Genomic DNA, 17,297 nt, shown 5'->3' with positions numbered 1-17,297 from the left:
GTTCCTCAACCCTGACTTTCAGTCACCAGGGAGGAATGAGCATCGTGTGAGACCAAGACTCATGGTGAATCTATCCTCTTTATACACAGAGCACTTAACCATGGTGTAGCATTATGTACGAACTAGACCACTAAGAATTGTCTAGGATCAACAACAGGAGAGGACTTTTGTTTTCTAGCCCTGATTATGGGGTGTCCTGAGGCATCTGATTGGCCAAAACTGGATGTTAGACTGATTCAATTTTTGATCTGATCCATCGAGGCTGCTCTTAATTTTTTCACCATATTCATTGCTTTTGCTTTAAGAAATCAATTCATTTCACTTCCCTGCTGCAGTATATTTGTATAAATGCTGTTTTATGTCGTTGCCTGAGTTCTCTGTTACAAAAACATCTATTACAGATTTATATACAAAGCTGGCAAACAGATGAATATGTTACAGTCCATAACTTGGCTTTAAATGACCAGAAGGAATTAAAATAGTATCTTTTCATACTTAGTTTTGCTATATCTTTGTATCTACAACCAAATGTTTTAAATAAGGATTTTTCCCCCTCATTATTGCTTAGTACCGGATCTTCCCAGCTCAGTTGCTTGGGGTTTATACAGGACAAAATCACAGTATGTGCAACAAATGATTCTTACCAAATGACTAGAGAACGTATGACCCAAGCAGAAGAGGAGTCTCGCAATCGAAGTACAAAGGTCATAAAACCTGGTGGACCATATGTAGGTATGACTGTCTTCTTTTTTCTCCCCCTCTGTAACAGCCTGATGCTAACTGTTGTAATGGTTGAAGTATAACCTGTTGGTTTCAGTGAACCTTACTGCTATGTAAACATATATAGGACTGCAACGTTCATACATTGCCTTTTTTTGAAAGCATCCATATGGCACCAGAATACATTGTTTGAGAGGAAACGATGGTTGACATTTGTGCTATAGGAATGACTATCTGTTAGTGATGTATCTCTTGATCCTGATGGCATTATGTCCGGTTCATCTGAATTCTGCTGCTGGATACCATAGTTACCGTTTGAACAATATTTTTAATGCATTTCAGGACTCTGCAGTAGATATAAGTTGCTGTTTTAATATCTTTCTGATTTTAAGGAGTAGAACATTAGTATCTTAAAATCATAGAACTGGATTTAGAAGGGATCTCAGAGGTTATTTAGTTCAGTGTCCAAATTTATGTTGGAGGCAGTATTTTAACAGGATTTTAGATGGCACTAGCAGCTACAGTGTACAGTGATGGAAGAGAGATATGAAGAAGAGAGTTTAATTGAGACACCAGTTTTGCCAATTTATATTCTGTCAGATGTGTTAAATAAGTTAAACCATAATATGCAGAGATACTTTGATCCAGACATTTCTGTGTGCATTAAAAAAAAAAGTATGTCCAGTGTCTGCAGAAGTTGTGCCAGCTGAAGTTTTTGACAGCTGCAGCTGACATACCAAGTGCGTAGGTATTAAAGCTAGAATATTTATGCTGCTGTCTGCTAGTTCTTATACCAGTGGTAGCTACAGGATTGCTAATGACGGTAATTGTAATAATAGGTGGATTGGCATTCAGTTGTTGTGGTATGGCTTCCTTCACAATCCTATACAGGTCTATTCAGGAGTAAGACTTACTGAATTCAGTGGGGCTTGTTCTCAAGCAAGGGAGTATAGGATTTGTAGCCTGAGTAAAGGAAAATGGAGAGACTCCATATGTAATCTATACTATTTGATACTCTTTGTTTGTTGGGTAATGTGCCAGGGAAGGCTCAGCTTCCTGAAGAGCCATAGAGATAAGGTAGGACAGAGAAGGAAGAGTCCTTTTCTATCCTACCTTATCTCTATGGCTCTTCAGGAGTTTGAAGAAACACAGTAGTGAGGATTAAGCTGCATAGGCTAATAGGAATCAACTGCAGTTAATTCATTTGGATTAGTGCTTTTAATTTTGTTTCTATTTATGTGTCTATTTTAATGTTCTGAAGCAGGAATTCAAGTTGCTGCATGTTGTATATGAGCTTCAAGTTATCTTTTACTTTATTGACTTTAGAAACTTGGGTTGTACATGCTCGGAATGGCATTCTTTGTAATGCGCTGTCCACTTGGCAAATCATTAAACGTCTTTTGGAAGAAAAGCTAAATTTTATAAAATTAGCCAAATAATTTTTTTGCAGCTCTCTTAATTTCTAGTCACATTATTCTTCTTTTATTTTTTTCTTTGGCAATCTGTAAGGTAGATGGCTATGATTCTCACTTCACAGATCGGCAAAGGATGCCAAAACTCCAGACTTGTTCATGCAAACATATTTTTGCCAAGTGAAACCTAGAGGAATAGTAATTCTCAAGCAAGCTGTGTCATGATGTAAACAGATCATTTAATCTGTATTCACTATTAGCAGTAAACATTTAACTTCCAAAGAATGTTTTGGTTCTGGTGTATTTGTTGTTTGCAGTAGATTAGAATTAGAGAAGCATTTGGGTCTTTTTTGCAATAGTAAAATGCTAGTCACGTTGCCAATATATTTTATAATAACTGGGAAGCTATTATGTTAACTGGGAGGAAGCTATTTCTAAAACAAGAAAATAACAACCTGATTTATGAGAGAACACTTACTGAAGTGTTATCAAAGGATGGCTGAAATAAGATAATAGTTTCTTTAAATAACATAGGTTTTACCTGTGTTTGGTTAAAGTGTGTTAGATTTTTTTAAAAAACTAACAAAGGTTTTAGTATAGCAGTAATAAAACCATCTAGTTTTCTGTCTTTTACCTTTAGTTGGCCTCCAAAGCAGTGAGTTTCCTAGTATAATCCAGCTCTACAAAACATTTTCATCCGCTTTCTCAGCCAGTCATCTAACTCATGACACCAAAGAACTCTTAAATAGCCATGTTCCGAAGCATTAGTAGCTGTTGTTGAAACCACGTCATCCCTTGTTCAAATCTGGGATCTGTGTGTATGTGGAATGAGTTCAGGTGGTTTTCATTAGAACTCCTCCTTCCACACAGTTAGCAAGATTTACAGAAGAGATGAAGCACTGCAGAACTTTTTTAAAAGACACAGCTCTTGCCAAATAATTTTGAATGCTTGTGGTGATGCAAAGCTCTTTTCCTGGAAAGATACAGCAAAGCTCCAGAACCAAAACATGCTAGTTGTGGGTTCTTCAGAGAAACTTCATAGCAACTATTTTGACTGGCTGTGGAAAAAACTAGGCATATTGGATTCTGCAATATTAACGAGAAACATATTTGCTTATCATCTTTAGTGCTCTGTCGTAACTGTGTGGCATAGGTTAGAGTGAGCAATATCATAGCCGTCTTTTGTAGTAATATAAATATAGTTCACCACTTTGGGGGCCTTTGGACTAAAAACTGTATATAAATAAACCATATCCCACAATAAACCTGTTCAAAGCAACCTGGTGAGTTCAGCCATGCATAGCTTTGAATTTGGGTGTTTCACTGACTTGGGAAACTCTGATTTCCTAGAAATAGCTTATTAGCATCTCCTAGTGTAAAATGAAGCAGTAGAAAGTCTTTAAGTAGTATCTATCAGGTGTCAAAAGATCAATTATTTTATTTATAGCTGCCAAGAAACTGCTAGTAAAATTAGATTGTCTCTTCTACTAAATTTTGAATCCATTTTGCCCTATATAGAATTTGTAAAGCACAATAGCAGGGGTACCAGTCAGTGATCCTTGGACTTAGTTTCATTTTAAAGAACAGTTGAGAGCAGAGGATACAGACACACACCAGCAGAAAATTTAATACTAGAAGAAAATAATACCATCACAAAAAAGAGAATGGTTCCATTTCATCAACTAGCACATAGTTGGACTCACCTAGTCTGTTGCACTAGCAGGATGCCACAGTTAAATTTTACAGAATAAAAAGAGATGGGTTGATTATCACCCCTTCACACAAATTACATAGCCTTAACATTGACCAAACTTGCCCGTTGGAAATATACTGCAGGGATTTACTTGAGTCTTAAATTACAAGGTAATGAAATTATATCCATTGTTACTGATATTAATATAGGCTGTAGGCACAAAGAAGGAACAAATCTCTAAAACGGTTGAAAATCCTTTTAAAAAAATAAATAAATCCCTAGCATGTCATAAAAACTTGAGTCAATGAACCTGTTTTCTCCAGCAGTCAGTTTGGAAGTAAATTTTGGGTAACTCGTTTGTGTCTAAGGTGGAGAGAAATGAAAACGGTTGTTTATCTTGCATATAGGTAAAAGAGTACAAATTCGGAAAGCGCCACAAAGTATTCCAGATGCAGTGCCTGAGAGGAAAAGGTCCACTCCCATCAACCCAGCAAGTACAATACGCAAGACGCATACAAACAACAGTATTTCTCAGCGGCCATATAGGGATAGAGTGATTCACTTATTGGCACTGAAAACCTATAAAAAACCAGAGCTTCTTGCTCGCTTACTCAAAGATGGTGTTAGTCAAAAAGACAGGAATTCCCTTGCAATTATTCTTCAACAGGTGAGATTATTTGTTTTACTCTCCTATCCTTTCTCATGTTTTTGTTTTCAGTGGTTACGGTACATATATTGCCATGCTTAAACTAGTGGTGTTATGCCAAATTAGTTTTTGTTTTTTTGTTTTTCTTTTGCATATCTTGAAAATGCCTCCATTTTTGCCAACATCCATCTATATAAAAAACTGCAAGTTTGGGTCTAAACCTAAAGACTCTTGTAACATGTTCCACAGTGTGGTTTGTGTAAAAACTCTTGAGATAAAGCTTGTGCATTAGCTTGCTCAAATGGGAGGACTACTTTGAATCTGGAGTCACATTTTTCATGACCAAGCACATTTATGCTTGGTCAGAAACAGCACTTGAATGAAAAAGTGAAGGAAGGCATCTTTGCTTCCAAGCCAATGGATTTAAACAACCCAGTTAAAAAGAGCAATTTTTTCTAAAATTCTCATTTTAAGAATTGAGAAAACAACTCCTCAAGAAATTTTTCTCCTGATATTTTAAAGAGGAAGAATTGTTACTCTTTAAACTTGAATCAATGAGAACTTCTATAATGCTCCCCCCCCCAGCTAAATTAATTTTATTAGCTGAAGGAGAAATCTTACTAGGAAGTGATTATAACGGGGTCTTTAAATTGACAAGAATAAAGAAATAGAAAATAAGACTAAGCTACTTCCAAAAGAATTTAGAAAAAGAGTGGGCAGAAGAGAACTCTTTTGCTAAATGCAAGCCTTCAAAGTGGGATGATGAAGTAATTCCATGTGTGTAAAAATGTAGACTCTTCTCTTCAGAAACTACAAGGTAGCTGAGAAGTATATAAGTCTTAACTGAGTAGAATATCTGAAGTTAACTCCTACTGATGCAGCACTGCTGTATTCCTACTCTCACTGCCAGAGAGGCAACCTGGTTTTTAAGCTAAACAGCAGTTTGCTTCTTCAGAAACTGCTGCGCCAAGAACAATAAGCAAAGTTCCAGCTTCATGTGCAATTCATTCCTGCACATGCAGATCTTTTCTTTGGAATATAGCCATCATTTAGGTATCTGGGATAGACAGCTATACTTGATTGGTGTTTAAAAGTGATCGCATAAAATAGTTGAATAATTTCATATTTGGTTATCTTTTAAGTACTTACTCAAATCACTCTAGACACTGGCGGAGGTGGGGGGGTGCACTGCTCTGGGTGTCATCCCTGAGCAGGGGTGACATTCGGTGCTCCACCCACCCACAACTTGGACTCCCACACCTACCGCAAGACATCGGGGAAGCGGGGAAGCTGCTGCGCCTCTTCTCTTCCCACACACCTGTCTCCTTCCCATCCTATCCCCTGCCTGCTTGCCTTCTCCAGCCAGGAGCATGGCGCAGCAGCTCCCCCCTTCCCCTGATGGCTGACGGTAGGCGCAGGAGTCATGGGCGGGCAGTGCGCTGTTGCCCCATGCTCCCGGCTGGAGGAGGCAGGCAGGCAGGGGAGAGGACAGGAAGGAGGCAGGCGAGCGGGAAGGGGAAATGAAGGAAGTGGGATCGGTGGGTGGGTGCGCGACTATCCTGCGCCTGGAAGGGCACCCTCCACACCCCTTGGGAACACACACCCGTGCCCCTTGGGAACGCGCCCACAGCACGGGCATATGCTCCACCACTGACTCTAGAAAGTGAAAAGATTCCATGGTTTACATAGGTTTTTACAAATCTGGAATGTTCTGATGGATGGTGCAGTGATTTAGGGAAGAAAGGAGATATCTTAGGCCATTGAGAGATGAGTTAGGGTTAGCTAAAAATTTGGCTTTTCGTTATCTAGGAAGAATAAGGAGGGAAATAAATATATATCTTAAAAAACAAGTGGGATAAATATAAGAAAGAACACCAGCTATTTTCCAGTAACCAAAGCAATTTTGGAGGATAATTAGGTAATGTTCAGGTGTAGAGAAATGCAGGATTAGACTAATATGTTGAATTGTTCAGGTTAATACATATGAAGGGAAAATGCAATGTTGGCCACCTCTTTTTCAGAATATATACATTCACACATACTGTGTGACCTAGGTATGTGATAATTTGAACCAAATTTGTGCTTAGGATGGAGTCTGGATGTATTCAGTCATCATATCAGATCATATGTCTGTTTAACCATATTTAATCATGTGTATGTATGTGTTATATGTTTTGTATTTAAAACATTTCTATGAGTCTGTGTGCAAACACATATACTGAGTAAGCAAAACTATTTTTAACATGGTATTTATATTCTCTTTAAAGCCTTGGAATAAATCTATATGTAGCTGTTGTGGCTTTTACATCAGTCTTGCAGGGTCTTACCCAAATTTTATCTATAGCTTATTTCTTTAATAATATTTCTATACCACTGGCATGGTGATTTACACTTGCAAAGTGATTTACAAAAGTAAATAATATTGAGAAGCCCAATCACAGGAATAAAACTAGGAATGGTGTAGTGCTACCAGTCAGGGAAAGTCTGATTAAGTGGGATTTTAGGAAGCAGTGGACAAACCCAACAGTCTGTGCCTCCCAAACATTGGAGTTGGGGGAAGGCATTCTATAGAGTAGGCACCACTGTGGAGAAGACCTGCCTTCATGGTTTGCTGTGTTGAACACCAGGTTCTGTCAACTTGCTGATACTGTTTGTATTTTTATCTCTTTATCTGTAGGTAGCCAATTTGAATCCAAAGGACAACTCTTATACACTGAAAGACTATGTTTATAAGGAAGTTCAGAAAGACTGGCCTGGGTACAATGAAATAGATAAACAGTCGCTGGAATTAATACTCTCCCGGTAAGTTCAATCCCTTCTTTGTAATATGTTGACTTGAAAACAAAAGCTATTTGCTTCCTGCAAATAATAACTGCTAGAGCATCGTTAACTTGATATTCCTTGTAACCTGGAATGTGGGTGATCTTTACAGAAAACTCAATTCATCTCAGAATGTCACCAGCACCAGTCACTTGGAATCTCCTCTGGGTTCTCAAAAAGATGCTGCATCTGCTTCTCCTTCTCAGGTATTTTATTTGTCACTCTTTATACCCTGATTCATCCAATAAGGCAACACATGACAAATGCTAGTGTATGTTTGGAAGCTTCAGTTCTCTAGTGGGAAAGAGCCATGTAGAGCACACTCACTTGGCATGCAAAAAGGTCCTGGCATATTCTTGCCTGAAGTTCGAAAGAGCTGCTACCAGTGTTGGAGCGTATGCCCGTGCTGCCTGGGGCGGGCACAGAGTTCAGGATTGGAGAGGGGCGGGGAAGCTCCTGCCCACTCTTCTACTGCTCTCCGCCTCCGGGTCAGACGTGACTCGGCAGTGGAGCTACTGCTGCTAGGCGCAAGGTGTGCCGTGGAGGGTGGGCAGCAGCTCTTCCACCCACTTGCCTGCTCTCCTTCCCCCCGGGTCAGGCCTGAACCAGGGGGTGGAACTGCAACAGGCACAAGTGTTGCAGCCAAGGCATAGCTTCGTGTAGCGCGGAGCCAGGGTCTGACGAAGGAGCCTGCTATGGGTCGCCTGTTTGTGCCCTTTCAAAATTGCACCCGGGGCCATGGCACCCACCACACTACGCCTCTGGCTGCTACTAGCCACTATAGACGACACTGAACTAGAAGGTTGAGTGTTCCAGTTTGATATAAGGCAGCTTCTCTTTCTCTGAGTATTTCTATAGATATCTATATTATGGTAACACCTGTTTTGGAGAGGGAATTACAACAGTATTCCCAAGTTGAAAATATTGCACTTATAGAGTGGCTTAAAATTCCTAATAAGAGAAAAAGAATCAGGAGCAGTTCTAATCTGCCTTAAGGAGGAAGAATGACTTTTTGTGCTTGCTTTTGGGTCTGCTGGTTTCTGTCTCTTCTGTGCAGTCTCTCTGACTCACATCTAATTTAAATCTGTTGTGTAGATCGGTGCTGATCACTTCTGGTAAGATTTCCTGCACTGTACTGAAACAGTCCGTGTCCTTACAGATATGACACAACCCACTTGACTACTTGAGCACACATACACCTGGCATTAGTTGTCTTTCCAGTTTGGCAGCCCCATGCCACCAAAGCGCATTTTAAGCTTTTCAGTTTCAAAATGTGGCTTGTTGTTTCCCCGGGAAAGTGCTGATTTGGTAAAGTAGCATCTAGCTTGGGTGTGTGCATGCGATTCACTCTGTGGAGTGTTTTTTTTAAAAAAAATCTCCACTATTGGGTGAGAGTGACTTCAGACAATATTGGAATTATTTTTTTCTCCCATGTGAAAAAGTCTGGTCCTATCCTGCAGCAAGCTGAAGCTGACCATTTCAGATAGCATGGGTGAAAGGGATTGATGAATGCAGAAATTAATGTCTGAAGAGTGTAGCAAAACTTTTTTGAAGTGTTGGTTCTGTCATGGTGGGGAGTCACGATTTGATGCTTTGCTTCAGGCAACAAAATATTTTGGGCCATGGCTTCATGTGGACACAAGAAATTAGGACAAGGAAAGTGTGTTTAGTGGTTTCAGAAAACTAATTTAGCACCAATCGACATGTTAAGTACAAACACTGTTCCTTTAATATCTAAATTATCACAGTGTGAATTATTTGGTTTTCTTAAGAGCTTATCCATGTCCAATAGAGAATTCCCATGGCACCATAAATAAAATCCATTGCAGGAGCTCTCTTCTGCTCTACTTCTAAAGCTTGAAATAGTGTTCCTTTATCTTCTATATTTGCTATATAACTATTTCTAATTGTCATTTCTTAATAACTGCAAAAATAACAGTGCTGTTTGTGCGCCTCAATTTATTGCAGAAACGGCTTTTGGATTCTGATTTTATTGATCCTTTAATGAGCAAAAAACCAAGGATATCTCATCTTACCAATAGAGTTCAACCAACACTAAATGGTCACTTGACTGCTTCTGGTGAAAAGAATGCTGAAGCTTCTCAGCCGCCCCCTCCCCCTGCAGTTGCTGCAACACCAGCTGCTCTGCCACTTCCTCCAACTTGCCTTCCTGTTTCAAATCCTCCTCGGACTGTGAATTCTAACTCCAATTCCCCCAGCACTCCTGAAGGCCGGGGGACTCAAGACCTGCCTGTTGACACTTTGAGTCAGAATGGCAGCATTTATGGGGACCAGCATCAGAAATATACTTCTAGGACTCCGCTGGAAATCCCAGCACCTGCTGAAGATCTGTCAGTGTGCCCAAAGTCTACGGATGAGAAACACTCAGCGTTGCACAAAAAATCCAAGAAGAAGTCAAAGAAGCATAAGGAGAAGGACCAAATCAAAGACCACAACACTGGGAATGCTGCAGAGAAGGAGAGAGACTGTGAAAAGAAGGAAATTGTCAAACTGAAGAACTCCAGCCTGAAATTGATTGAAGGTATTGTCATTGCTTTTCACTTTGGACGACCAAGGCACCTATGCCCTATAATTACATTAGCACTGAAGCATGGGAGTTATTTGCCCATGGTAATACCTGCATACAAAATACCTGCATACAGGTAGACAAGGGATAGTTGAATGAAGTGGTTACCTCCCATGCCAACCCCTCCCTTGTCTCCAGGATGCAGGCATTCCTGTAATTAGTGCAGGATGGGGCCAGCCCACAAGCAGTTAAACCCATGCAAATGTAGTACATGGAAATTCCCTGTCTCTTTCCTTTTGTCTGAACTTGAAATCTGTTGCCAACGACCAATGCATATTCAGAGCCACATGAATGAAAGCCTTATACGGTGTATATATCTTGCCTCCGAACAATTTCTCTAATCAGCTGAAGTATATATTCGTACGCCTGTTCTTGTAAGGTTGTTTTTCTCTTTATTAGCTTGCATACACAGTTTCAGTGTTGGAGAGAAGTAACAGCTGCAAAAAGCTGTGGGAATGTACTCTGACCATCATTTATTCTAACCTGCCCCACAGATTTCCTTTGTATTGATTTATTTGAGAGTCTAGTGGGTGGGAAAGGAATAATATTTAAATCATTGACAGTAATGAACCCAGTATGCAGCAGTCTACAAATTTGGGCTGGCCTTGATTACCAGTCGCAAACTTACAGTCACCAGGACACTGTCTCACCTCGGAGTTGAACTTTGAGAAGGTCTAGTGGGGTGTTATTGAAATCACAATACTTAGAGGTAAGCCCCAGCATGCTTGCAACTGAAGAGTAGGGCTAGGGTTTGCTTTGTACTTCTAAGTGTCTCAAGAGCAGAGAGTCAAGGTGACAAGCCCCCACTCCCCATATGATATAGGCTGGAGCTATGCATAAACAGCCAAAAGGCACAAGTTTGTTATATTGACTACTGTTACCACACTTGTGGCCCAATTCAAGAACCACACCTCATAACTTTTCAGATAGCGAAAAATACAAACATGATTGATGGCTGTAGCATGATTAAGTCATTGGTGCACATTATTAAAGTGCATAGGCATTCCATTAGTAAATAGCTAGAAATAATTATTCATACCATTCTTTTAATTTCTCAACTGTTAGATTTGACATGGTCTCAAGACACAGTATTTAGATACAGAGTTCCAGGCTTCCCCTAATAGTTGTATTGACAGCCGCTCAGGGAACTTGAGTTGTTATCCTGAAAGTTGACCACCTAACCCATCTGTTGCCTTCCCTATTTTAGAAAGGATACGAAGATGCTGTGGTTAGAAAAATCCAGACAGGGAGGAAATGTAGCTGCTATTTTTTTAAAAAGTTATTGAATATCAGCAATGGCACTGTGATTTGTAACTTTTTCTAAAGGACCTATGACACACTTTGTAGAGCCAAATTTAGTTGTGAACTATTAAAACTATTTTGTGAAGTTAAATAAAAAGTTGACTACATATTTGAACAAATTCCTGTTTAAATATTATTGCTGACTAGATACAATAGATTTCCAATTCACTGAGGCTCATGACTTGGTTGTCCTAGTCAGGGCCTGGGACAATTTGAATTGTCTTTGTTTAGTTGCTTGGTCGCACAGGGTACTATCACAGATTCTTGGTCTTCTTTATCAGACTAAGTCCAGCTTAAGAAACACACATTTTAAAATTATATTTTTAGGAATACAAAATAAGTTTTTCCTTTTCTAATGTGTTAACTTGGATTATATATTGATATGAAATACATTAATCTACCACTATATTTGATTGTGTTTGGCATCATTGTAAGAAATCTATATATATATTGCCTCACATGTAAGTGCAAGTGCCTTCTGTTCATACAATAAATTCTTTACATCCAAGCAATTATTTTTAACCCTGCCATTCTGATGACAGATAGATTCAACCCAGTAATTGCTTGTCATCTTCTTTTATAGTAAATTATTTGATTATCTTTGCATATTCATAACTTTGTGTGAAGGGGAAGAATTAGCAGAAAGAAAAGCACTTTGGCATTCCACTCCATTGTTGTTTATTGTGCCCTAGTGAAAGCTGGATGTTGATGTAAAACTCCCATCTCCTTTTGTCCACCGACATCTGCCACAGAAATTCTTGAATTGCTGTGCAGATGCCACAACTTGTCTTGAAATAATAGAAGGCTGACCTTAGGTTAAGACTGGACTGCTTTTATTGTACGCAGACCAAAGTTCCTTTTGCATTTTAAGTTCCTGCCATTGGCTGATTGAGAATTTGTCATGCAACTACTATTATAAATATTCAATAGGGTGGCTTTCTCTTAATTGTCTCTTAAAGCTAATGCCTAGAAAGGAACCCTCTGTGTAGGCACTTGAAAGTCAAATCCAGTTTGGTTTGGGAACAATCTCTTATCAAAGTGTGTAAACTTGTATTTCTTTATAGGTGTTGAAGAGACTTGCGCTTCCACCACAGATCCTTTGTCAACAAGTGAACTACCGGACTACTTTGTGTAAGTAGGATAATACTGGCGAAAGGGGATAGAGTGGCAGGAAGCAATTTATGCAGTGCTCCCTCAAAGTGAAAAAGCACTTAGTAACTAAGAAAGCTACTAAGTAAAGAGGGGAAAGCTGCCTGGAAATGTTGCTCTGTGTAAGATTTCAAGTAAGGTAAAGGGACCCCTGACCGTTAAGTCCAGTCGCAGATGACTCTAGGGTTGTGGCGCTCATCTCACTTTACTGGCCAAGGGAACAGGCGTCTTGTCCGCAGACAGCTTCTGGGTCTTGTGGCCAGCATGACTAAGCTGCTTCTGGCGAACCAGAGCAGCGCACGGAAATGCTGTTTACCTTCCCGCTGGAGCGGTACCTATTTATCTACTTGCACTTTGACATGCTTTCAAAATGCTAGGTTGGCAGGAGCAGGGACCGAGCAAAGAGAGCTCACCCCGTCACGGGGGTTCGAACCGCCAACCTTCTGATCGGCAAGCCCTAGGCTCTGTAGTTTAGACCACAGCACCACCCATTTCAAGTCTATTTCAAGTAGACTTGCGTTATTGCAGCTCTGCCTTGACTTTCCCTCCGATTCCCACGCTGAAGAGAAAAGTCTCTTAGTTGATATGCCATCTCGAGGAGTGCGTGTGAATAAAGTTCATGTTTACCTCACCTCTGGCCTTTTCATAAGAATAAAATAGTCAAAAGTACCTGTGTTCTTTGGCTAGCTTGTCTGCCATCTTGATTCTTGGTACTGAGATCTGCCCATTCATCCTTCCAGAAAGTGTAATCTGTTAAAAGAGTAACTCTCTTAGATGAGATAGCTGGCTGAATTCAAATTGTTCCCAGACGTTTGGAGTCAAATGATTCTCAGCAACCTGAATTTATTTGTTTTGGGTTTTTGTTTTTTGTTTTTTGTTATGTTCTGCATCCATTTTGTTCCCTTGGCAGCGGCTGATTATAAACACAATTTTTTCTCCTTTCCTTTTTTGCCGTTTAATTTGGCCGTGGCAATCCATGTGATTTTGTTGACAACTGCTCACTGGTATGCCTTGCAATTTTGTGGCGCAGATGCAAACAAAATCGCGTGGGTCACCCTTGATAAATGGCATCGAAAGCAAAAGGGAGTGAAAAAGAATAATGGCACACAAAAGCCATTGCAGTCAAGGAAACAAATGGGCATCAAAACAACATGAATGTATGGCTGCATGAATATTCCTGTGGCCTAGCAGGCTACACCTGTTTTGAAAAAGCCATTGCAATGCAGACTGGGTTATGACTGTTTATAATAAAAACAGCAAAACTTCATGTAAAAAATACTATTGTTTTGATTTTTCTCTGCTCCTCTTCCCCAGAATATGTCTGTGCTTCAAAATCATTTTTCTAAAATTTGAAATAGATCATGTGGAGTGTGTGTGCTTCTTAGATGAGATAGTGGTGGGGGATGTAAAAACAAAAATATTGTCCAATCAGCTAAGCCCACTTATTTATTTTAAAGCATTCCCACCCAGCTGTTCATCTGAAAAGGCTCCCAGAGTGCCTCACAAAGACCAGTGATAAGACAGTCTCTGCCCTCAGGCTTAAAAAGAGACACAAAAGAAAAAGAGATTAGGATGAAGGAAAGGGGGGGAAAGTCGGGCATTAGTTCTCAGTTAAGTTTTTCTAATGACCAGCTGAGACAGAAATGGTTCGAGGAGAGGAGGAGCCAAAAGTTGCTCTTCTGCTTAAGTCTTAATCTTTCCTGCAACCTGATGGAAAGCTGCTGTCAGGTGATAGTTGAGGAAGCTGAAACATCTGGTGGAGCTGGCCTCTCAGCAGTGCCAGTGGTGTGGGACTGCAGCCTGCTTGGGGTGTAAACATTTCTACAACTAGAACTTTGCACCGTTCAGACATAACATCTCCTCTTGGTAGATGTCCAGTTTGCAGCAGGCACAGATTTAGCTATTCACTAATAATTAACTAGTTAATGCTATTGTAGAAATCCTGCTGAAAAGTAACTATTTTCAAACATCTGGTTGCTGATTTTCAGTATGTCCTGTTTGTAATTGTTTATTGAGACAAAGAAAATGAAATGCACATTTTTATGAGTTACTTGAAATGCTTTTCCAACACCCCTCTGTGTTGGAAAGAGATTTACTTCTCGTTCTCTAACAAGATTTTTTTTTTTTAAAGCCATCCATACTGGGGATTTAAATACATGCAGTAAACCTAATAACCCTTGGTGTAAAAAAAAGAGAGAGAAAGAGCAGTGTGTGCTTTTGAATGTTGTGAATCGAAATGCTGACACAACCTTGCCCAGTAGTGCTACTGTACAACAGGGCGGTGAGAGTGCAATGACACCAATCATGTTCACATGACCCTTGTCCCTGGAATCACACTGCCTGCACATGTCTATCGCGTATCAGCTGTAACTGGCACAGAGCCCCGTTTTGTTCTACTTGGGCAGCACACATTCCTTTTGTGCAGAAAAATCTGAGACGATGGTGTCTTGTATTCCTGTAGAAACTCACTTGACAGTGTGGCTAGCAATTTCTCTCCCAAAGGCACTGTTTGTTAGCAGTCATGCAGAAAACAGATAAAGGGTTCCAAGGCCAGTGGAATAATGTTTTTTTTAATCTACAGTGCTGCCTATGTACATGGTGTTTTACAAAAAGAGAGAAAACGGGTCTTTAAGCACCTGCAGTCTAAAAATAGGCACAAGGGAAATAGAGGAAGTGGAGAGTGATGGAGGCAGCAGTAAATGGAAGTAGAATGTACCATTATTTCTCATAGATGTACTTGGGTTTAGTTACAATCGGCTATCGGGACTGGGGGTTGTCCCAGAGGCTTCATAACATGGCAAAAGCGGGTTTTGAGGAAGTACTTGAAGAGAGTAAACAACATGGAGGTGTTCAGGGAGACAGTTTTGGGTAGAAGGGGCAGCAAAGAGTCAAGTTATTTCAGGTAGGAGAAGACCTTCAGATAGTTGAGGAGGGTGGAGCTGGATGAGTAATAGCTACAGTTAGGGTTGTGTCAAGATACAAGAACTGAATATGGAAAGGCAAAGGCCATGGAGGGTTGCGAAGGTACGGATAAGAATCTTGTGCATGATCTAGGAGCAAACAGGAAGCCAGTTTAGGGAATCAAAGAGGGCTGTTGCATGGTAAGAGCAATGAAAAGGTGAATAATGATAAAGTGAAGGGTATAACGTAGGACAATGCAAGAACAGAAAGGAGACAATCTATAATATTGTTCCTTCTAATTCCCCTAACCCAGCAGAGAGGGAGGCTTGGAGATATGTAGCAATAAGCAGCAATTAGGTTGATTGCATAAAATGTAATTCCACTAAAACATCTTCAGTGAGGTGGAAGCTGTTTATCTTTCCTCCTACACAATCGTAATTGATACAATACTGTAACTATTTCTTAAGTCTTAGCCACCTGGGCTTTTTATTAACTTCTTTAGTCCACCCAAGTCATGAGATTTTGCCTGATATTTAAAAGGTCCTTCAGTTGTATTAATTGTAGGAAATATAAACTATAATCAGATTCACAGAAGAATTTTAAAAACCAGCAGTGTTTGATTTTAATGTTCTTGGTTCCTATGTAAAAAATGCATGTCATTGTGAACATTTTTTTGAACAAAATAACCGGTAACCTGGAGATTGCAGAAACTAAATTCTGACTAGTTAAAAGGTGGTTAGATCACCATGACAGTGAAAGGGGAATTAAGTAATTTATACCTCTTAATAAGTTTTTAAGGGGAAGTGAATTATGGTACCCTTTTAAAAAATTACAATACCATGAATTTTAAATCTTGTTTATTTTATTTCTTCTTTTTTTTAAAAAAAGAAAATACATAGCTATTATCTCTTATGAACAACGACAAAGTTACAAGGATGACTTCAACGCAGAATATGATGAATATAGAACCTTGCATGCAAGGATGGAGAGTGTTACTAGAAGGTTTATGAAACTAGATGCACAGCGTAAGCTGGTTTCTCCAGGATCAAAAGAATATCAGGTAAAACTTGCTTTCCACCTTCCTCTGATGTTAATGTAGCTTTAACCTTCATCCAAGTATGCCTCATGATTTGGATTAGTATTGTTGGACGTACGTTACATCTGTTCCCCATGGTATGGCCATAATGTTAAGTTCTATAAGAACTTTTGACTGTACCTTGCATGTGCCAAATCCCTCCATGGAGGCCTTATAGAGAAGAACTTTTGGGAAATGTTCCACAATTGTGATCATTCCTGTCCTGGAGACTTGGCAGGGGCTGGTTCTATTTTGTAAACCCCGTCACATTTTTTATTTTGGGAAGTGATGGATCTTTACTTTCCTTGGCAAGGCTTAAACTAGTATTGAATTATTTTAGGAGAATTATTTACATATCCATCATGAACTGATCCTCAGTGTTTACTCCCATTCTCTGGTTCAAACCAATATAGTGATTAGGGATATAGGTTCATCAGTCTTGTGCCTTCAGGTTACTTTAAGATAAATGAGAAGCAGTATTTGCTGCTGAGTCTTAAAACCAATGATTAGTGATGGCAAAGGGTTGTGCAAGAGCAGGATGACGCTCATGTTGTGGTAGGATCAACAATATATTTGTATAAACTTGGTTCTTTTGTCCTAGCCTCTAACCCCTGGAGTGTTGCTTAGCACAAAGAGAACAGCAGGAGAGGAGACTTCCTAAAGTGTCTAGTCGGAAAGCTCTCTGATGCTAAAAGGCAATGCCCACATTCAGCATTCACATTCAGCATATCTTGGTTTAATAAACTGAGATGAACATTTGCTCACACTGCAAATGGAAGAGCAAAGGAGCTGTATGCATGCAGTGTAAACCAACCAACCAGAAAGCCCCTAATTAGCCATAGCTTCCTGTTTCTTTTTTTGTCAATTTTATTGGTTTTCCAAATTTTAGCTTGATTATGAAAATTCTACTAATTATTTCCAAATTAATACAATTTTGTTTTAAGTGGCTTCCCACATGCCATTCTTGATGCGTCTTTATCATCTACTAATAC

General features: G+C 39.6%; 1 protein-coding gene across 1 annotated transcript in view; it reads left to right on the top strand.

Annotated features, from left to right (window-relative positions):
- ELL2 (elongation factor for RNA polymerase II 2) overlaps nucleotides 1–17,297 on the top strand; it is a 35,666-nt gene that overhangs the window by 13,315 nt on the left and 5,054 nt on the right. The window contains exons 4-10 of the mRNA XM_083576854.1: nucleotides 569–732; nucleotides 4,233–4,492; nucleotides 7,149–7,273; nucleotides 7,404–7,497; nucleotides 9,260–9,833; nucleotides 12,245–12,311; nucleotides 16,119–16,290. Of these exons, the coding sequence (XP_083432980.1) occupies nucleotides 569–732; nucleotides 4,233–4,492; nucleotides 7,149–7,273; nucleotides 7,404–7,497; nucleotides 9,260–9,833; nucleotides 12,245–12,311; nucleotides 16,119–16,290 (1,456 nt within the window). The remainder of the gene's footprint in view (nucleotides 1–568; nucleotides 733–4,232; nucleotides 4,493–7,148; nucleotides 7,274–7,403; nucleotides 7,498–9,259; nucleotides 9,834–12,244; nucleotides 12,312–16,118; nucleotides 16,291–17,297) is intronic.

This window comes from Podarcis filfolensis (assembly GCF_964270895.1).
Source record: "Podarcis filfolensis genome assembly, chromosome: 11".
Lineage (NCBI taxonomy): Eukaryota > Metazoa > Chordata > Lepidosauria > Squamata > Lacertidae > Podarcis > Podarcis filfolensis.
This window is presented reverse-complemented; position numbering and strand designations above follow the sequence as displayed.